General features: G+C 58.9%; 1 protein-coding gene across 2 annotated transcripts in view; it reads left to right on the forward strand.

The window, feature by feature from the left end:
• VAC14 (VAC14 component of PIKFYVE complex) overlaps positions 1–21,571 on the forward strand; it is a 100,581-nt gene that overhangs the window by 60,402 nt on the left and 18,608 nt on the right. For both annotated transcript variants that reach the window (XM_017342353.4, XM_002711713.6), the window contains one exon: positions 2,937–3,069. In XM_017342353.4, coding sequence (XP_017197842.3) covers positions 2,937–3,069 — 133 coding nt within the window. The remainder of the gene's footprint in view (positions 1–2,936; positions 3,070–21,571) is intronic.

Here is a 21,571-nt window from a genome sequence, read left to right on the forward strand (position 1 = left end):
ATCAGCCCCAGCTGGGCCTGGGGAAACTCAATCCGTAAGAATGTGACACTTGATTCTGCAAACAGCCCCTCTGGGCCGGGGAGCAGAGACTGTTTGCCATTCCAGAGTCACTCAGGACCTCCCGAGCCAAGCTGTCCCGGGCAGGGACCCAGAACAATGCCGTCCAAACAGCAAGAAGTTAAATGAGGCCTGCCCTTGAACTGCGCTCCCACTCAGGGCTCGCCACTCACACGGTCACGGGCGCCGTCTGGGAGGTCCTCAGGATTGAGGACGTGTGTTTGGAGCTGTGGCTCCTGGTAAGGGGTCCTCATAGAACAATCCCCAGCCACTTCCCCATAAGGACCACGGGAGATCTGAGTTCCACACGAAAGGCAGAACTTGGAGGAAGGGGCTTTACCACTGCTTTGTGGCCACTGGCATCTTAGTAGCCCATCCATCTGTTCTCTGAGCCCTCCTTAAAATACTCCGGATACACTTCTTCGGGCGCTTCGGGCCCATACTTCTCGAGCTGATTTGCCTCCCCACAGCCAAGGTTGATTGCCAGAGACCTCACGCACTGTCTGAGAGAGGTACTGACCCAGACAATGATGGTGTGGTGTTGCCTCTGCATCCCCCAGGGTCCCCCTGAGACTCCAGAGAGAGCCACTTTACACTTTTAAAAGAAAAAAAGTTAAACATATGAGCCAGAAATTCCATTCCTAAGTGTGTATAACCAAGAGAAATGAAAATAGATACCCATGGGAAAACTCAAAAGAATGTTCCTAGCAGCATTATCTGCAGCAGCCAAAAAGTGGGAACAACCGAATGTCCACCACCTGATGAACGGGCAGAGTCCAGTGTATCCCCACAGTGGAATATTACTCAGCCATAGAAACCACAGAACTGACATCATTTGCAGCGTGGATGAACCTTGAAACACACTGAGTGAAAGAAGCCCCAGGGCCGGCGCTGTGGCATAGCGGGCAAAGCTGCTGCCAGTAGTGCCAGCATCCATATAGGCACCGGTTCGAGTCCTGGCTGCTCCACTTCCGATCCAGCTCTCTGCTGTGGCCTGGGAAAGCAGTAGAAGATGGCCCAAGTGCTTGGGCCACTACACTCATGTGGGAGACCAGGAAGCTTCTGGCTTTAGATCTGCCAAGCTCCAACCATTGTGGCCATTTGAGGAGTGACCCAGCAGATGGAAGATCTATCTCTTTCTCTCTCTCTCCCTCCCTCCCTCCCCCTCCCCCTCCCCCTCCCCCTCTCCCTCTCCCCCTCCCCCTCCCCCTCCCCCTCTCCCTCTCCCTCTCCCCCTCCCCCTCCCCCTCTCTCTTCCCCTCTCTTTCTCTGCTTCTCCCTCTCCCTCCCCCTCCTTCCCTCCCTCCCTCCCTCCCTCTCTGTAATCTGCCCTTAAAATAAATAAATAAATCTTTAAGAAAAGAAGGAAGCCGCTTGCTGCACAGTCCCATTTATAGGTAGTGTCCAGAACAGGTGAATCCACAGAAAGAACGACGAGTTGTTTCCAGGGCCTGAGGAGGAGGGAGCTGGGTGAGGACTGCTCGTGGGTACCGGGTTTCCTGTGGGGGCTGAGGAAACTTCTGGAACTCACGGTGCTGAGTTCACAACTTTGTGAGTATTCTGGCAGCCACTGGGTTATGTTTTGAAAGGGCAAACTTTACAGTGTATGGACTGTGTCTCTGAGCGCCTTGGGCAGACTGAGCCTGAGGAAGGCTCATAGAGGAGGCTCATGCCTCCTCTTTCCAGCAGTGCTGTTGAGGTTGGTGTGTACTAGGAAGGGAATCCCCAGAGGGTGTGTGAGCGCACACTGTCAGGACAGGCTTGGTGGCCACTGCTTGATGGGCGCCTCGCGGGCCGGAAGCGGTGGCGTTGTCTGCCCCCCTGGCATTTTCAGCTGGGACCCACGACGGAGAGCGACGCTGTGCTTCTGGCTGCAAAGCCAGCTCAGGGCTTGAACATTGTCAGAGTTCTACCCTAAGAGAACATCTTGCCTGAAGATAAGGGAAAAAAGAGTTTGATTTCCAGATTGAGACACTCATTTTGTCAGTGTTTGCTATCTTTAATACAGCACTGTGTACATCATTTATTTCTTCTCAAGTATCTCTGGGAAGGAGCTTGGCTTTTTTTCTCTCCTGGGTTTGTCCATTTTGTCAGCCATCAAGACTGTATGCCTGGGGCCGATGCTGTGGTGTAGTGGGTGGAGCTGCCACCTGCAGTGCCAGCATCCCATAAGGGCACCGGTTCAAGTCCCAGCTGCTCCACTTCCAATCCAGCTCTCTGTTATGGCCTAGGAAAGCAGTGGAAGATGGCCCACCCATGTAGGAGACCTGGAGGAAGCTCCTGGCTCCTGGCTTCTGATCAACTCAGTTCCAGCCATTGCAGTCAACTGGGCAATGAACCAGCAGATGGAAGACCTCTCTCTTTGCCTGTCCTTCTCTCTCTCTGTAACTCTCTCATATAAATAAATAAATCTTAAAAAAAAAAAAAAAAAAAAAAAGACTGTGCCTGTGCCTGTCTTACCCTGTTACTCTGACTCTTTGTCCTTAACTGGCCAAACCTCAAGTGTATTGAATGTATTGGATAGCAAGTGGAAATTCATGGGATTCCTTTCTTTTTTTAGATCATAGCACCTTGCAGGGTCTTAGACATAAGAAACATTCACAGAGTGGCCTGGGGTTGCAGGTGTGGTGCACAGGGAACTGAGTGTTTTTGTAGATGCAAAGCTGTCTTTGCTTGCACACGCTCATACAGTCCTTGCTTCTTCTTTATTTTTTTTTTTCCTCCTGTTCCACGGCCACGGCCTCTGCCTGCCTAGGGATTTCCCTCACCTTGTTACACACAGACCCTCTACAAACTGCATTTTGAAATCCGTGGTTGTTTGCACTTTCTATGGGTCTCTGCACTCAGAATAAAACCTGGGTCTGTCCCTTTCTCTACAGGTACCAAAGGCTTAGAATGTTCTCCTTCCACGCCCACCATGAACTCCTACTTTTACAAGTTCATGATCAACCTTCTCCAGCGGTTCAGCAGTGAACGGAAGCTCCTGGAGGCCCGAGGCCCTTTCATCATCAGGTCAGCCCCAGATCCCACGGCTGTGCGTTTTCCCGCCACGTGGGCTGCTGAGCAGCCGCCGCCTCTTCCCTTCTCTCTGCTTCCTCTGCTGGTTGCTGGTTCCCGTGCTGCGCTGCTGGTGCCGCCAGCGTGCGGCAGGGCAGTGTTGATAGTTTTCAGGACTGCAGAGTGAGCTTTAGCTTGTGGACTTGCTGCTCTCCCTTGAGCTGAAAGGTCCTCTGCCTCGATGCCATCGCCAGTCTTGGAGAGGGAGGTTGGCGAGCCAGATGGCACAGGGCGCTGGACCGTGCGAAGGGCCCAGCCACCAGCAGGAGTTTTAGCCAGGGTGGGCAGAGTCAAGTTCTTGGGTCATCTCAGTTCAGTCCCATTCGGTCCCAGGGCACCAGCCCCAGTGGCCCTGGTCTTGGGAAACGTCATTGCCAGCAACGTGGCTGGGCCTGGCCCTTGGCCTCTGACTTGGCTCCAAGGAGCAAGGTCACTCAGCCTCTCCCTCGGGCTAGTGAGCATGAAATCAGGGGTGCAGATTCCTTCAGGCTTCCCAACGGAGCCAGGTGGAAGAAGCTTCCGGAATTGCACAGGTGCACCAGATGCTCTTCAGCAGTGGTTCTGGGCCTGCATTAGGTCACGGGAGGGGCTTCGAAAAGAAGCTGCCTGTGCCTCCCGCTGAGCAGTGAAATCAGGGCCTGGGGATGCTATGCATGTGGTCCTGGGGCGAGGGGCTTGAGGACTCTTAACCAGGCCCCGCCTGCACCAAGAATCAAGACAGGAACGAGTACGGAGGGCTTGTTTCCCTATAAACCAGAAAGCTGAGTCTGTGGCCAGACTGAAGACTGGGTTCCTTACCCAGAGGTCACCAGGGAGTCACTTAGGGGCTTGAGCAGGGGAGTGAGGGAATCAAAATTCAAGTCTGAAAGAGATCAGGTTAGAGGGGCCGTGTGGGTGTGCAGAAGCCAGGGGGGTGGCCGTGATCGAAGCAAGCAACACAGCCCTGTGCTGGGGCAGATGCCGGTGTTAGTGGGAGTCGGATTGACTGGGAGCCGTCACACTGGGGACCCGTCGCCGGGGAGGGCGAGGGCGAACAGTCGCAGGAGAGACGCCCATGCCCTGGTGAGCAGCTGCGCGTGTGCTTGTGGTGGGAGCCCTGGGAGAGCAGCACATTAGGCTGAGTTGTTCCGGGGACACTGAGAGAATGCGTGTGTGTGCTGGGCTCTCGAAAGGGGAACCAGGCTGCAAGTCTGGAAGTTGATGGCACAGTCGCTCACTCAGTCAGCGGCTCTCTACCAGACCGCAGCCCTGTGCGTGGAGGTCTGGATGGCTCTGCCCGTGGGGGGAGCTCCTCAGTGAGTGAGAAGAGGGAAGGGAAGGGGGTCTGAGGCCAACCCTCAGGGGCTCCAGGAGTAGAGTGAAGAACCCACAGAGGAGGCTAAGACCCTCGCCTCCACCCTGGCTGCCTGTGCCTGCCCCCACCCAGTCGGCACAGTCAGAACCATCTCCCAACTTTGCCAAGTGGCCCTGGGGAGCACAGCACCCCTGCCAAGACCCACTTACAGAGGGACAGAAACAGATTCTTCACCGCATTCGCCAGAAGAGAGAGATTTCCATATTTTTTCTTTCCAAGAAGGTGCATAGTTTCCACAAGGGGATTGAAGTAGAGATCAGAAGTGGTGCTCGAGACCCAGTGGGAGATGATGGGTGCTCCCACGCCGGCCACAGCTGACTTGACATGGTGTACCAGAGTGCGGAGGTGCCAGGCTTTTTTTTTTTTTTTTTTTTTAAGATTTATTTTATTTATTTGAAAGAGTGACAGAGGTAGAGAGAGAGAGAGAGAAGTCATCCATCCTCTGGTTCACTCCCCAGATGGCCAGAAAAGCTGGAGCTGTGCTGATCCGAAGCCAGGAGCCAGGAGCTTCTTCCGGGTCTCCCACACGGGTGCAGGGGCCCAAGTACTTGGGCCATCTTCTGCTGCTTTCACAGGCCATGGCAGGGAGCTGGATCAGAAGTGGAGCAGCCGGGACTTGAACCAACGCCCATGTGAGATGCTGGTACTGCAGATGGTGGCTTTAACCTGCTGTACCACAGTGCCAGCCCCAGAGGCACCAGTCTTAATCAGCTCTCTTCACAGGGAGCCGGTGGGAAGAGAGGCCTGTGGGAAAGCGTGTCACTAGTGTCTTCTCTGGAGGACTGTACAGGACAGGTTGGGCCTTTCTGGCCTCTCTCACCTGCCCAGTCAGAGTCTTTGGGAGCCAGAGCTCAGTGGCAGCCACATCGCCAAGCCACACAGAGCAGAAGTGCAGGTAACAAGGCATGCTTGGTTCTCCCCTCTGAGTTCAGGTCCAAGGTTTCTTGGCTCACAGACTCCAGGGCGGTGACTGGCAGCATCTCCTGGGTGCGCTGGGCTGGTGGGGATCCTCATTTTGCAGAAGGGAAAGCTCTGTCCAGGCTGGAGGAGCACACAGCCTGAGGCTTTGAGGGGCCCTGAGCAGCGGGCACGTGGGCGCTCCCAAGGCCAGACCACCCGGGGTCCAGCTCCTCGTCAGACTCAGGTAGCTGGCGAGCGAGGGAGGACCCTCCACAGCCTCCAGAAGCCTGGTGTCTCTGGTATGGCGATTGCTCTTCTGGGGCTTCAGCCTCTTGGGGGCCGTGCTGGGTTCTCAGAAGCCTGGAGCCCAGGCCTCCTGGCCAAGCTTCACTCCCACTCAGCCTGGCCTCAGAGGTTGCTAGCCCTTGACACCAGCACGAAGATCCTGGGGAGCCAGGACAGGAGGAACCCTGTAGCTGAGCCGCTCCCAAGGGAATGGGCCTCTCCCGGTCCTTTGCCTCATTTTTCCAGCTTGCCAGCCTGCAGCTCTCCTTACGTGTGTTATCTGCAGCTATTCAGGCTGGGTTCCTCTGGGCAGAGGCTGCCTGCGAAGCCAGCTTGCCCAGCCACTGCTGACCAGCCCCCAGGGTCCATGTCCTGGCCCCCTAGCCTGGGCTCTCAGGGGCACAGCACAGCATATAATGGGGAGGCCCTCCAGCAGAGGCTTGTGGGACCCCTGGGGTGCCAGCCTGCCCTCCCGCTTCTCCGTCTCGTTTCCTTTTCTGATGAGGACTGGGAAGAGCAGCAGGAGAAAGTCAGCTGAGCCTGACGGGACCCACAGTGAGCAGACTCCTAACCCCGTCTTCAGTGTCGCACAAACCCTCAGGGGTGTCTCCCAGGCCCAAAGGCCAAGCTCTGAGAAAGCAAGGAAAGGGATTCTCTCCCGCCCCCCGCCCCGGTTGGAAGCCGTTATCTGCAGCGTGCTTTGCTCAGGGCCCGGGAACAGCTGCCGTGCACGGGACAGAGGCACCCCGCGCTCCTGAAGACAGGCACCTGCTGGAACTTCTCTGTGTTGTGGAAGACGCACGGTCTCCCTCAGGACCCCAGGAGCACTTCCTGTCCCACACGCGGCTTTCCCAGGCCCCGCCTCCGGTGGGCTGGGAGGGGGGTGGGAATGGGTCACCTGGACTCCAGCCAGGCCTGGGCGGGTCGGACGTCCTCTCCCTGTCCACATGGCTTCCTTATCTGGTGGACATAGCAGTTTAGACTCACGCTGAGCCTGGGAAAGCAGTGGCTCTGAAACACTCCGTTCTCATCCAGCCTCGCTGAGACCTGCTCTGGCCCCAGGCCCTTCTAGGGACCACAGGGGCTGAGGCCAAGCCACAGACTGAGCAAAGACGTGGCAGGGGGTGCTGTGAGGAGGCTGGCGCTGCAGCCCCAGCTCCGTCCCATCCCATCCCCTCCCCCAGACCTCGCAGAGGTGAGGCAGGTGGGCCTCCACAGCAGTCAAAGCCCAGGGATGCATATAGTGTCTGCATCAGACTTGGGTTCAAGCCCAGCTCCTTCCATTGTTGGTTTTTCTTGATTGGCACACAGCTGTGTGTGTATGATCCATGAAGCAGAGGTGATGTCAGGCCTGCCTGCTCTTTTTGCCGTGGGACATGTAAGGCTCTGCGTGGTCCCACGCGGCGCTGGCGCTTTGTGGTAGAGGGGAGCTGTGCTCCAGCCTCCTGGCACAGCCGTGGCTCCTGCCTCCCACGATCATCTGTAGGGAACAGAAACCAGACCCACGCGAGAGGGTGAACTCTTTAAACCCTCTGTGCCCAGAGCTGACCCAGCGCCCAGGGCACCCGCCAGCAGCCGCCCCGGCCCTGCTAAAACAACTGTGCACAGAGTAGGTGTTGGTGTGCACTGCCCTCCTCCAGCCCCGTCCCACCCGCCATGCTAATGCAGGCAGAACAGACCCAGGCCTTGTCTGCCCATGAACCGTGGCCCTCATACGCGGGAGAAAAGGAGCCGAGGGAGAAAAGCCAGCTTCTTTGATAAACTGTGAGATGAACTCCGGCATAACCCAACAGCTGGGATCCTTACAAGCCCGCTTCTGTGCCGGGAGGCGAGCTGCGCCTGCCAGGACGGCCCTCTGGCTGCAGCGCCGCGCCTTCCCCCTCCTCTTCCTGCTGCCTTGCACGGAGCGCCTGCCAGAGAAGGCTTTCATTTCAGCGAGCAACTGTGCTGCCAGCGCCCAGCTGATGGGAGAGGGCGTCCCAGCACCTCCCGGGAGAAAGGGGCAGCCCTGAGATGAGACAGACAGTCGGAGGGGCCGGGCCGGGCCCCCAGCGGGAAGGGAGGCTTCCTTCGTCAGGCCCCTGCTGCGTGCCACCCAGCCATGCGCCTTCCAGTTCTTTCTGGTCCTCTGGTGCTCTTTCCGATACCCGTCTCCGTGGTACTCAGGCAGGCAGCCTGTGCCATTCCGCAAATGCTCAGAGAGCACTAACAGGCTCCCCTGCTGCTGCCCCACCGGTGCCGCTGCTGCCTGAGTTTGCATAGCACCCTTGTGTCGGGGCGGGGGAGGTGACCGGCCACTGCCGCCGGCAGCTGCTAAAACTGGGTGGGTTTTAATGTGGGGACCGGGGAGGGGGGTGCCTTGTGAGAAGAGGCTCTCTTCCATGCTGTAATTGGGAAATTCCACTTTGCTGCCCTCTGGGACAGGGCCACCGGCTGCGGCCAAGTCCCCTCTGTGTCTGGGGCAGTCCACAGTGCACATGGGCCGACCCCTCCCAAGCCCAGCTCCCCTCCTCACACCCTGTAACCCTGCCAGGCTGCCTGGTTTCGGGGACCCCCTTACCCCAGGAGCCTTTGCACATGCCACCCTAGCGGCCAGCGGGCACTGGCAGCCCCCAGCCCGTTTGGCCCATGCTAATGGAAGGTGCGCGATGATGATGAACTGGAGCGTGGGCTGCCTGAGTGACGGGGTTTCCGAAGAGCCGGCTTTGCCTCAGGCCCAGAACGTCTAAGAGGCCCGCTCCACTCCCGTCTCGCCCTTAATGGACTGCACGCATTCTCTCAGGGTAAAAGTCAGTTGCCACGGCAGACACGTCCCAGCCGCCCTGATCTCCCTACCCGGGTTTCAGGCAGCTGCGGTCTTTTGCTGGTCTTAGCTGTACTGACCGGGTCCCTAACTGAGGGTGGGGCAGGACGTGGACCAGGCTCGCGGATTCTGCCAGGACGCCTGACTTCCCGCAGCAGAAGCTGCCCTTCTTGCTGGCTTTAATTAGGTCTGTCAGCTCCTTGTGTGAATCTCCCGGAACTTCCCACAGTCCCACCCCCACCCCGCACCAGGGGCAGGGGTGGGGGGTGTGCTGGAAGCCATTTTGTACAACAGGCTCTCGACTTCTGATCTCCAGATTGGAGACCCTGCTGCAGGGCTGGAGTGGCAGGGAGGCCCAGAGCCCCAGGCGGACATGCGGGAAGCCTTCCTGGGAGAACAAGCCAGACGCCCTCCAAAGTAAACTCGTGTCCTGGGCTCTGTCCCCAACCCCTGCCAGCAGTCACCTGCCGAGAGGGCCTCGCCCTCCTCGTTAACCCGGGGTGGCGCGTGGGGTTCAGGGCCCTGGGGGCCAGCCCTGGCTTTGCTCTGCCTCCTCCAGGCAGGCCCCTGGAGGAGGACACTCACACACACTGGCGCTGGCTGTGAGAAGGGCCATCTTTTCTTCTGGAAGATGGAAACCACCTGTGATGGGCAGGGTTAGGCCAGGCTGGGATTAATGAGGTCCTCGGGGGCAGGGTGGGGAGTGGGAGCGTGAGCTGGAGGGAGCCCTCCTGCACGCAGGCCCTGGGAGCCCGCAGCTTCAACGAGCCCCAGCGCCATTTTCCAAGGGTCTGCTCTCCTTGATCAGGGCCTGTGGGAGGTGCGTGGCCACAGGTGAACTTGGAGGGGGGGACGTCCCTCAGGATGGCCGTGTCACCTCCTCCACTGAGCCAGGTGTTGCCCTGTTTCCCGGAGCCCCTGGGGTGGAGGGCAGGGCTCGGCAGCAGGCTGGTGCGAAAGCCCCTCATCAAGTGATGGTGGTGACAGCGTGGCCCCTGTGCAGCCTCCCACAGAAGCACACACTTTGTCGTCTACACAGCTTAGAAACGTCCACTCCCCCCATGGCCCCCAGCCCAGGCAGCAGGAGGGCTGAGGGTGACCATCAGGAGCTGTTTCCTGCGCCTGAGAACTCGGCTGTGAATTACTCTCCAGCAGAGTTTGTTTGCAGATGGCGCCTGCGGGCCTCTCTGGGTCTGGCTGCTTGTGCTTGACCAGAGTGTGCCAGGGAACTCGGGGAGTCTGGAGTAACTGAGACAGCCTGGTTAATGAGCAGGTAGGCGGAGTGCATTGAAGTGCAGCATCTCAGGTGCCGGTGCCTAGAGGGTCTGAATTCCCCGCCTCCAGGGTGGGGCTAGGGCCTGTGTCTGAGACGGGACAGGCAGGCAGATGTCCTCGGGACAGGCAGGCAGATGTCCTTGGTGCTCCGGGCTCTTAAGTGCCTTCTTAAGGCCGCTGTGGAGCGGACCTGTCCGCTGTTGTAGGGCTTCTACCTCAGGAAGCGCTTCCCCTCTCCCTACTGGGAGCTTCCTTGGGGACCCCCATGGGGTTCTCCTCCCCTCACCAAGGGTCCCCTGCGGCTCCACCGCCCTGGCCCCGAGTCTGGGCCTGTGACCGTGGTGTTGGGATTTCTGGCGGGGGTCCTCTGTGGACCCTGGAAGCCCCAGAGAAAGATGTCCCTCTGCAGGCCTGGGTCTTGTGTGGGGGAAGGGAGAGGGCCAAGACAGTGAGACGGGCATGGCCCCGCCTGCTTCATTCACACCATCTGCAGAGCGGCACCAGAACCCACAGCTGGCAGGGCCCAGGGACTTCATGTTGTCCCTTTCAGAGAGGCACAGAAGCTGTCCCACGCCACGTGCAGCTGACCTGACAGTGTCTCCCACGCACTGTGGCGGGACCCCAGATCTGGCAGCCAGACTCCGGGAGAACCTCAGTCCTCTTTAGAAAGCAGCCGTGCGGCCGTGACATCCTCCTGATGTGACCCACTCCTCTGCCGGCTGCCGCCCCTTGTCCCCAGGTCTCCTCGGGCGGGGGTGAAATGCTGAGTGAACCATCTGCCTGAAGCCCGGGAGGCATCATGTCCTCTCCCCCAACAGGCTCTTTGAGACCACAAAAGCGAAGACTGCTTATGGCCCCTGCCCCTCCCCAGCTGAATCGGAGGGGCCCTTCTTTCAGGCCAGCCTTGTTTTGTCCCCCGCGGAGTGGCAGAGACGTGGCCATCACATCATGTGGCTGTCACATCTCTGCAGGTCAGGATCCAGCCCATGGCCCCTCCACACCTCGCCCGCCCACGCGCTGGCCTGTGCTCTTTAGCCAGCACGGCCTCCTTGGAAGCCCCGGCACTGTGACAGTGGACCCCTGCCGCAGGAGAGCTCCCTTCACTCTTGCTGTGGAGGGCACATCTCACCCTCCTCCCCCGGGGGCTTTGTCACAGCTGCCCCTCTCTTGGAAGCTGAGCAGAGAGGAGCGATCCGAGTGAACGCGCATCGGGGCCCCCGTGGTGGGCCCTGTGAGGTCTCTTTTGGCCTCTCACTTTGTCCTCTCGGAAGCTGCTTCTTCAGGGCTAAGTTTTGGGCCTCTCTGTGGTTCCTCCAGAAGCTGGGATCACCTGCAACAGCCCCGCCTGTAACTCACATGTAACTCACATGTAACTTGCACGGAACTGGGAGGTAAGCCATCAGGGCCGCCTCATTGTTCCTCAGACAGCACCTTCTCTAGCCTGGTAATGGTGCCTGTGGATCCGTTTCACCCTCAGCCTTGTAAAGTTGTGATCTTGAGGGTGAGCATTTGGCCACATCCCAAATCAGAGGGCCTGGGTTCAAGTCCTCACTCCACTCACAACTCCAGCTTCCTACTAATGTGTACCCTGGGGGGTGGCAGGTGATGGCTCAAGTACTGGGGTCCCTGCCACCCACGTGGAGATCCTGGATTGGCTTCCTGAGCTTCCAGCTCCAGCCTAGCCCACCCAACCCCAGCCATTGCAGGCATTTGAGGAGTAATCCAGTGGATGGGAGCTCTCTCTGCTTGTCATCAGGTAGACAGAGGTATAGATATATAAATGCACACATGTACACAGACTGCGTGGGTGCCTTTCTCAGTCGACCTGCTGCTGGTATGTCCACTGCTCCAGAGAACATGCCCTGGAAGCCCCCACCATGTCCTGTGAAGTTCTGACTTGGTTTCACCATGGTTTTTCCATCTTGCCTGTAAAACCTGCTCCCTGTCTTAATTATTTAATGCTTTGGGCCTCAGTAGCCCAGATGTGCCTTCCCTCCATCTCCTGATCAGGGTAGTGGGGCAGCCTCCCCCCGACCGCTGCCTCCCCAGGGGTGTGAAGCCTTCTGTGAACACACTTAACCAGCGGACTGTTAGGAAGCTGATGGATCACAAGTGCACCACGGCTCAGCTCCGCTCGTTCCAACACAGCTCGTGCGCAGAGGGAGAAATGAAACACTCCTAGCACCTTTCATGTCTCCTCCCAGTGACTGCCCTGCCCTCCTTCCCCAGGAAGCCCTATCCTGGCTTCTAATGTTGTCAGTGCGTCTTGCCTGGCTTTGAAGTGCGTATAAATGGAGCCATGCAGCTTGTGCTCTTTGGCAGCCTGGCTGCTTTTCATCGGCGCTGGGCTGTGGGAGTCACCTGTGTGGCTGCAGTAGTCCACACTGCCCCAGAGCATCCCACCGCTCACCTGCTCTAGTGGAGGTGGACTGTGGGGACTTTCCGTTCGGCCCTACTGTGAATCATGCTGCTTTGACATTGCCGCATGCGCGTGCACGTGTCTGAGAGATGTGTATCTAGGAAGTGCTGGCTTGGCGGGCGGGCAGGTGGGCGTATGTTCACCTTGGGAGACCCTGTCCAGAGCACTCGTGCCAGTGTGCAGTCCTTGCCGCAGTGTGGAGAGCTCCGTGACTCACATCCTCCCCAACACTTGGAACCACTGTAGCCATTCTGGTTGGTGTGTAGTGCAATCACCTGATGCCTCCTGGGCGTCCTCTTTTGTGACTAGCCTGGGCAAATCATTTTCCCATTGGATTTTTAGTGTTTTGATCTGTGGCGGTGCTCTGTAGGTTCTGGATTCGAGTCTCTCTCCGCTGCGTCACATGCTGTACCCCTCCCTTCACGGTGTCCTCTCCTGAACAGAGCTTCCTTTAGTGTGGTCCAGGCACCTCATGTTTCTTTGCACCGTGCACTTCTTGGGCTTCGTGTACTTTCCAAGGAGACTAGACCCCTGGGAACCTAGCTGCAGAGCCACCTGTTCTGGCTGGTGTCTGTGAAGCCTGCCCAGTGCCCTGGACACTGAGCCATCTGCCTGAAGCCAGGGGGCATCATGTCCTCACCCCCAACAGGCTCTTTGAGACCACAAAAGCAAAGACTGCTTATGGCCCCTGCCCCTCCCCAGCTGAATCGGAGGGGCCCTTCTTTCAGGCCAGCCTTGTTTTGTCCCCCGCGGAGTGGCAGAGACGTGGCCATCACGTCATGTGGCTGTCACATCTCTGCAGGTCAGGATTCAGCAGAGAGCTCTGAGTGACCCAGGCAGGGTCCGTGTACCCAGCCTGGCAGGGATGGCGGTGGCCAGGGGGTGGGGCTGTGAGGTCCCGAAAGCGGCAGTGGCAGCACCGGCTCTCGGGGAAAGGGACCGTTCCCATCGCAAGCCCCCAGACTGTCGAGCGCAGGGCCCACCACGTGGCTGCCTGCCCGAGCACAGTTTTCTTAAAGGAAAAATGAAGACCAGGGTCATCGCCCCTCCCTGATCCTGGTGAGGATTAAATGGTACCACGTGTGTACAGGGCTTAGAGGCGAGTCTGGCCCATAGTGACTGTGCAGAAAGGACTGCAGGAGTAACCATTCAGAAAGTACCATGGTAGGAACTGCGGTAGGCATCACAGGAATAGTGTGGCACGCGGCTGTGACGGTAGTAATTATGTATTAAGTATCTCAGTGGGTGTGCGGCAGGTCCTGTGGTTCCGTGGAGTTACAGGTGCCAGAGGTCATGTACCCACCTTCAGCTTCAGGAGGGACAGTTCATGGGACAGAAGTCCAGGCAGTGGGCACAGGGAGGCAGCCCCAGTGGGGAGGTGGAGCAGGCCCTGCAAAGGCCAGCATGGCTGTGGCACAAGGCAGGACTCCCTCACCACCCAACAGCCAAATCCTCTGCTGGTCCCCAGGGCAGGGGCAGGTGAGGCTAGTGTGTGACCCAGCCGACCTCCCTGGGGACCGCACTGGAGTAGGGGTGAGGCGGGGCAGCACAGGGGGAGTTCCCAGCCTTGAGGCTGACCCCTGCGGGGAGACCGCCTTCCCAGAGAGCAGAGCCTGAGGGTTGGCAGAGCAGCCACGTCCTCCTAGTGGGAACGTGTCCAGGAATGGCCCAGTCAGGCGGTGGCCAGAGGGATCCTAAGGACCAGCGAGGTTCTTTGACACAGCAGGAAACTGAGGCCCTCGTCCTCCAGTGGGCTGGACTGACAGGGGCGGGGCTTCCCCAGCCCTGAAGGCATTTGGGGAGTGTGTGTGATGGGACATTTCAGAGGCCAAGCAAGAGCCCTGGGGAGTTGGCGAGAAGAGAGCTCCCCTGGCTGGGGCAGCGTCCATTCTCTAAGTCCTCTTGGGGCGCCCCAGCCCTGGGCACAAACAGGACCAAGGCCGTGGTTCCTGCCTTCACCAAGGTTGCTATCTAATGGGCACACGTGGGTGACAGATCACAAAGAACCCACGAACCAGGGTTGTGATGTTTGCCCCGAAGGGAACACATGGTTGGGCTTGGGGGTCCTGGGTGCGGGCCTGTGGGAGGGGGTGTGCCCCCAGTTTCAGCAGAGCGGGAGCTGTGACCTGGATCCGCTGTTTCCTCCAAGCGTAGAATGCCCTAGTTTCCCCTCTCCTCCGGCTGCGCTGAAGCTGCGCCAAGAGTGGGCTTTAAAGGCTGCCTGAGATGTGGCTGGGAGCCAGCGATCCACAGAGCCGGTGCAGTTGTGACCTTGCTGAGAATGCTTATTGAGGAAAACCAAGGGGTGGGACTTGGGTTGTTGGGGTTTTTTTTTTTTTATTATTCTTTTTAAAATTGAAAAAATCTGTTTGGTCTGTCCCTACCCCTACCCCTCCCAGTCTCCCACCTGGCACGGCCCTCACCCTCACGCCTGCCTCCTCCAGCCCGCCCCAGTCCCTTCCCTCCCCTGCGCATCAGGAATGAAAAATACCAAGTGGTAGAAATAAGGAGCCTGGCCGTAGCCCGGGAAATTAGGCCACAGCTGTCGGGCGGGGCCGGAGCCCCTGCCTCTCTGAGGGTGGAACTGCTGGGGGCAGGGTTCGCCCATCCCCCATAAGGATGGCAAAGTCCACCTGGCGGCCATGAGGGCGCTGCTGCTGTGCCGGCCTAGAGAGCACCAGTGGGGGGGGGGGAGGATGCAGGGATACCATGTGTCCCTGAGCAGCCCCTCCCCGTGCTCACCACTGGGGGCACCACCACAGGCAGAGCGGGCCCCTGTCCTCTGGGGTTAGTCATGCTCACAAGCAGCGGGAGGGTGCTCCGTGGGAACAGATGGGGTGGAGGTGGGGCGCCCAGCCCACCGGAGCAACTTCTGGAAAGAGATGATGTCTGCATTGGAACCTGCCACAGGCAGGAAAGAGGTGCTTCTGATGCAGCGCGGGGCTTTGCCCAAATGCCCGAGGCCACTTCCCAAGCCCTCTGGAGAACGGGGAGTGGCTGGGAGCCTGGCATTGAGGAGGAAGCCAGCCCCGAGGTGTGCAGAGCCACGGGTGGCCTGAGCGGGTGTGGGGATTCCAGGCCCCCGAGAGGAGAAGCCGCTGATGCACAGTCCCGCCCGAGCCTCGGGCTGCAGGCTGCATGAGCCGCGTGGAGGCAGCTGCTCTGGAGCCCAGCACCGAGCCCCCCAGTGCCGTGCCCCCCAGCGCCGTGCCAGCTCCCACAGCTTCCCTTCACATGGAAGGGAAGGGGCCTGGGTTCTCCAGGGGGATTGGAGGAAATGCAGGGGAGACCCTCACTCCGTCCCCAGGACAGCTGTGGTCTTACACCCTCTCCCCTGCCATGAGCCTCATAAAATGTCAGCGACCCAGTTAGGGAGGTGGCCCGTGGAGCTCGGCTGACAGAGTGGTGCTGCTGGAAGCAGACCGAGCTGAAGGAAGGTGGCAACCTCAGCGCCTCAGACGGCCCTTCGGGAGCCTCTGGCTTCCTTCTGTTGCTTCCGGTAGCCGTGAGTTCAGCCAGCGCCCCTTATCTACCGTTTCTGCTGGCGAGCATCCGCCTTTTCCTTCCTGCCGTGGAAGCTGAGCCCTCCTTCCCTGGTGGAAGGGGCCGCCTCCTTGAAGCCCCGGAAGCAGGCCCCTGCCCACCTCTGCCTGTCCTTGAAGCCTGAGTGACTGTCCTGTCCACCCCTTTCTCCTCGTGGCCCCTCAGGAGCCTGGTCCATACATTTGGCCCTGGGCAGCAAAACTTAGAGCTGATGTGGCTCCTGCGGGGACCCCCCCCCCGACCAGGAGACAAGTGGTGGAGAGGTAACGACAGACAACAGAGATGCCGCTGCTTTCTGCCCTGCTGCCCCCACACACTGCCAGGGTCACGACGCTCCCCTCTGGGTGCGACTCTGGGTCGGCTGAGACGGGGCCAAGGAGAGAACGGCGCACCTGCCGAGTTGCCTGTCTCCTGCGCGGCTCCAGAGATGAGTGTCTGTGATCGCAGCTCTCGGAAGGTCACAGCCTTCACTTCACTTTGTGGAGTTGTGAGAAAAGTTCAAATCTCTCTTCTCTTCTCCTGGGCACAGCCCAGCATCAGGCTTCCCCAGCCCGCGCAGAGGTTTTTGGGAGAGAAAAGATGGCCCATCAGAGATACGCCAAGGCAGGAAGCAGCCAGGCTGCGCCCAGGCAGCACCGGCCCAGCCACTGCAGCAGCCTCGAAGGAGGGGCCACCCAGGAGTCCATCACTGTGTCTCTAGCTGTGACTGTCCCCACCCGCCACGTCCCACGCCTGTCCCTCTTGCTCATCCCTGACTTGGCTCTGCCCTGACCCTCAGGAAGGACATCTGCCAACGCAGCCCCGGGACCCTTTGTTCTTAAAATCAGAAGGAAGAGACTGTAGGAGGCACAGTGAAATTTAGATGGCCCTGGGGGGGGGGGGGTGCCATCAGACGCCGCTGTGGCTGCCGCACCCCTGTAATGGCGGGCGCAGCCGTTCTGTTCTAAGAGGAGACGGGCCCAGTCTCCATTGATATTAAGCCTTCCCTCCTCTCCTGGCGATCTATTTCAGGAGAAAGCCTCCCCTCGGTAGTGGGCTCTCCTGCCTCGAGTGGAGCCAGGCGCGCCTTATGCTAATCACTCCTTGCAAACAGGCAGACTTTGTAGGAGGTTTGCCTGGTTTTAGATGAAACATACGCCTTTGAAGCCAAGAGCCACAGTAGCTAAAAATACCATTTCCCGGCTGTTGATCCTCCCATTTGTAAAATGCATGTTTCCATTGTTAAGTAGGCAGCAGCCCCTCTCAGGGAAGCTCCGCCTCCCCAGCCCTGGGCAGGAGCCCCTAGCACCCCGCGGCTGCCTTCCCGGCCCTGCTGGGGCCCTGACGTTCCCGGGGGAGTCCAGGAGCGTCTCAAGTGCTCAGGAGTCTAGAAACTGTCTCGCTTCTTGTTAGAACGATGGAGCCGCGTGAAAGACAAGCTGAAACGCGGCTGAAGACCGCGGTACAAAAAGCGAAAGGCCTTTACGACCACTGCCTCCGGAGAAGCAGCCTCTGGGGTCAGATTCGTGTTCTTCCTTCCAGAAGCTTTTCTGTGCATTCATTAACACGGGGCTTGGTTCGCCAGCTGCGGATTCTGGACTCGGGGTCTCTCTGCGGTTTGCCTGGTTTCACCCCTCGCAGTCGGCGCTAGGCCCGGCACAGCTCCCTCAGACTCTGACGTGGCCTCTGGGGCACTGGGCCTCCTCACGTGTGGGTGTTCAAATCCAGCCCTTGTGAGGCCGCCTGATAGCTGATGGCTCTGCTCTGACGGACAGGGGCGTGCAATTTGTGGGGAGAACCAGACCCTGGCCCCCACCTGGACCCCGCCTGGACTGCCAAGAAGGCCTGGCCTGTAGCAGAGATCTGGGCTACTTCTTCCCCAAGAAGCGGCTTCCAAGGGCACCTCACACGTGGGGCCTTTCCCACTCCCGTGCGTTTAATCCAGTGGAGATTTCCTGAGCTGACCAGGAACACTGGGACGGAAAGCCTATTTCATGCATCTTAAAACTCTCCGACAACGGTTGATCACAAAGGGAGTTTTTGAGCCTTCTGGCAGGCGATGGGGGAGGCACAAATAAGAGCCCCCCCCCCCTCCGTGTGGCCTCAGATACCTGGAGGAGCCCCCTCCCTGCGTTCTTTGTCCCACTTTGCTGCAGTGGCTCCTTTCAGACTCTCATCTTTTCGCCATTTCCCAGGCGGCTCTGCAGGGAGCCGTGCTGCTGTTTGCTCTTTGTTAGGCTGGTGGGTCTTAGTGTTTAACTTCCTGTTCTGTTTTCTCCCCTTATCTCCGTGCCCTTTAAATGGGCACTTGTGAAGAGCTACTGAAAACCATCCCAGTTCATAAAATCCCACAAAGCCCCAGACTAAAGATGTGAAGACCAGAAAGGCGCTAATCGCTCTAATTCCTGGGGTGGGAGTGGGGGTGGGAGTGGGGAGGCAGGGCCCTGCCACGGTCTGTGGACGTCAGATGGAGCTGAAAAGGCAGGAGTGGTTTGCACCGGACCCAGCGCCCATGGGCAGAGCTTCCTCCTTCTGGGATGCAGATGCTGCCCGAGGAAGGTCGGGAGACAGGCTGGGCAGGCACGGGACTTGCCCATGAGTTACCTTTTTCCTTCTGTGTGAGTGGAGGTGGTCGGGGCTGGGCATAGGGAAGCAGTGGCATGCCAGGCAGAAACCAGGACCTGGGGTCTGGGGAGGCGAGAAGAGAAGAAAGACACGAGAAGCAAACGCCCGGGGCTTCTGCCAGGCTGGTGGCCACACAGGCTCTGAAACTGCTGCTGAGAGCGCCCCACTTGCACCCAGAGTGGTGTGGTGGTACCAAGGCAGCAGGCTCTGGAGAGGCACTGTGGGGGCGCCGAGTGAGGAGACCACAGCCACAGGCCTCCTGCAGGGGCCCTGCACGTAGCAGGTGGCTCCAGCCGGCTTCAGTCAGGGTCAGGGGTCCTGCAGTATTCCAGGCTTAGGGGTGCCCCCAGCTCTGGAGGGTGAGTATGCAGCCTTCCAGCTGCATAAGATCTCTGGTGGGACTGGTGGCTCTTGGTGAGGTGAGAGGTATAGAGCTAATGGCCAGGCACACGGAGCCCTCAGGCACGCGGTTGGAATGCAGACGCCCACACGCTAGTTCCTTGGGAGGGAAGTCGCCACAGAAGCGAGCCCTTGGTGGGTGAGTCCCTGACCACGCAGCACGCACACCACCAGGGACAGCTCGCTTGGCTGAATAGCGAGGGTGGGGAGCAGCCCTGCCTCGGGACCACGGCCACGTGCACACCAGGGCTCTTGCACCTGTAGCAGGCATGTGCTTTGAGGTTCGCTGGGCCTCAGCGTCAGGACTGCTCCAGGTGTACATGCCGTGGTTGCCCAGGTTTCGGAATCATAGGAGGAGGTAAAGGAGAATATGAAGCCACAGCATGGTGGCATGGTGACAGGAAGACCAGACATTGGCAGGTACAGGGAACCTGTACCTAGTGCTGTGGTTTCACAGCTTGGACGAAAAGCTGGGCCAGGAGGGGAGGTTTGTCCTGCTGTCGCCACAGCACACAGGACTCTGGCCAAATGGGAGCCTGAACTCTGGGTCGCTGACAAGTTCTAGCCTTGCCGCAGCCCTGGCCGTGTGACCTTGAACCAGTCCTTGGGTTCAGTGTCTGCGTCTGTCCCGAGAGGGGGTTGGAGGACCCGACCTGGTTGGAAGCAGGTCTGGGGCCAGGCTGTGCCAGCCCCATCGCAGGCAGAACCTCAGCAGGGGAAGCTCAGTGTATCCTCAGGAGGAAATCCTCCCACACAGGTGGGCGCTCGGGGCGTCGGAGGCAGAGAAAGTTAGGGGTGCTCTAGTAGGCAGCCAGGGAGACTCTGGGACGGGAAATAGCCCAGGATGCTTTTCCATGGTAGCCACAGCCCAGGGCTCACTAGTTTTGACCATGTCTCCCCCGAGTCCTGGATTTACCATTAAAATCCCCCTACCTTGGGGCAGGCACGGGGCGCAGCATCCCATATCAGAGTGCCTGGGTTCGAGTCCCAGCTCCACTTCCAGGTCTGGTGTCCTGCTGAGGCACACCCTGGGAAGCAGCAGGCGGTGGCCCCAGTACTTGGGTCTCGGCCTCCCGTGTGGGAGACCTGGACTGAATTCTAGACTCCCAGCTTCCACCTGGCCCCAGCCCTGGCAATTGTGGGCATTTGGGGAGTGAATTAGCAAATGGAAGATCTCTGGCCATCTCTCTCTGTCTTTCTGCTTTTCAAATAGGTGACAATAAAGAAAATTTTTAAAATTTTAAATCCTCCTGGCCTGGGACTCACACTCAGGAGCTACAGCCCCCAACAGAGGTTCCTGGAAACCTGCTGTGGGGTCACCTCATGGACCTGCCTCTCCTGGGTCTACGTTTGAGTCCTGGCTGTGAGAGTTGCTTCCCTCCCATCCCCTTGGCGACAGGCCGTCACCCCCACAGGGCAGGACTGAGTGTGGAGCAGCCCAGCACCGTCCTGAGCAGGTGTGGTCAGAGCAGACACTAGGAGGAGTGGCCCCAGGGTGGAGGGTGGGCTGGAGGAACTAGTTTGCAGATACCCCGCCCCGAAACCACAGAAAACTTCCCGAGAAGCTGGGGCTCCTGTAAATCAGAAGGCCCCAGTGACATCTATAGCAAAAGTGGAATGACATTGTCCAACCCCTGTGCCAGGTGCGACTTGGAACCTGCGAGTTGGGCATGTGGCGTGTGGCAAGGCCAAAGCTGAGAGCCTGGGTGCTGGGCCTGGGCACTGGGTGCAGTGCCACCTGGCCCGCGCACACGACATGCCTCCTGCAGAGAATGCGTTCCATGACAGATGCTATTTGTGGCCTCTGCTAGGAAGGAAATGCTGGCTCTGGCTTAAAGGAAATCCCTGGGCAGCAGAAGACAGGAGCTTGGCTGCACCCAGGGCCAGGGCTCAGACATGTGTCAGCGCTTCTTGACGTTGATCATCGTGAAGACAGCAGGATTTCCTCTAGTGACCTGGCCCTTTGTTTTCATGCCCTCGGAGTTCAGAAGATGAGACATGAAAACTCAGAAGCCATGCACCCCCTTCCCAAGGTGGGGTGGCCTCCACTGCAGAGACCAGAACGCCTGCCTGTTCTCTGGGACCCAGCCTTGTCCTCCCTACACTGCCTTTCCCCTACATGGGACAGAAAGTGCAGCCTCTTCCTGGGACACAAGCCCAGACCTCACTGTGGTCAGACATGTACTGAACGCTCTCCAAGGGCCTCCTTGCAGGTTCTGACAGCTCCTCAGCCAGAACAAGACTCTGCCCCCAAGCCCAGATAGCACAGTGCAAGATCCACCTGACTCTGAGGACCCTTAGCACGTAGCTCCTCAGGCAAGCTGCACTCCACAGCTGAGGAGAGCCAGGCTACCCGTGCCTCCCTGACTTTTTATTTTAATTATTTTGTTAATTTATTTGGAAGACAAAATGACAGAGACAGAGAGGTCTTCCATCCGCTGGTTGACATCCCAAATGGCTACAGCAGCCTCGTCCAGGCCAAGCCAAAGCTTGTAGCCAGGAAGTCCATCTGGGTCTCCCACATGGGTGCAGGGGCCCAAGCACTTGAGCCTTCTCTTGCTGCCTTCCCAGGTGCATTAGCTGGAAGCTGAGTTGGAAGTGGAGCAGCAGAGACTCAAACCGGTGCTCCCATGGGAGGCCTAAATTGCAATAGCAACTGCCCACTGCCCAGGGGGGCCCAGGCGTGACCAGAGCTGAAGGAAGCTGAGCGTTTGGGCATGGCTGTAGAAAGAAGATGGTTGGGACAGCCAGAGCGAGAGGCAGGAGAGGGGCAAGGGTGCTGGACCATGGCTCGAGCAGAGGCTGGAGGGGGACTGGAGAAGCACCTCGTGTGGCCGGTAGGGGCTGGGCTGGCCAGGGTGATGAGAGTTGGGAA

Source organism: Oryctolagus cuniculus, chromosome 18 (genome assembly GCF_051225735.1).
Source record: "Oryctolagus cuniculus isolate XC-2025 breed Fujian yellow rabbit chromosome 18, ASM5122573v1, whole genome shotgun sequence".
Taxonomy (NCBI): Eukaryota; Metazoa; Chordata; class Mammalia; order Lagomorpha; family Leporidae; genus Oryctolagus; species Oryctolagus cuniculus.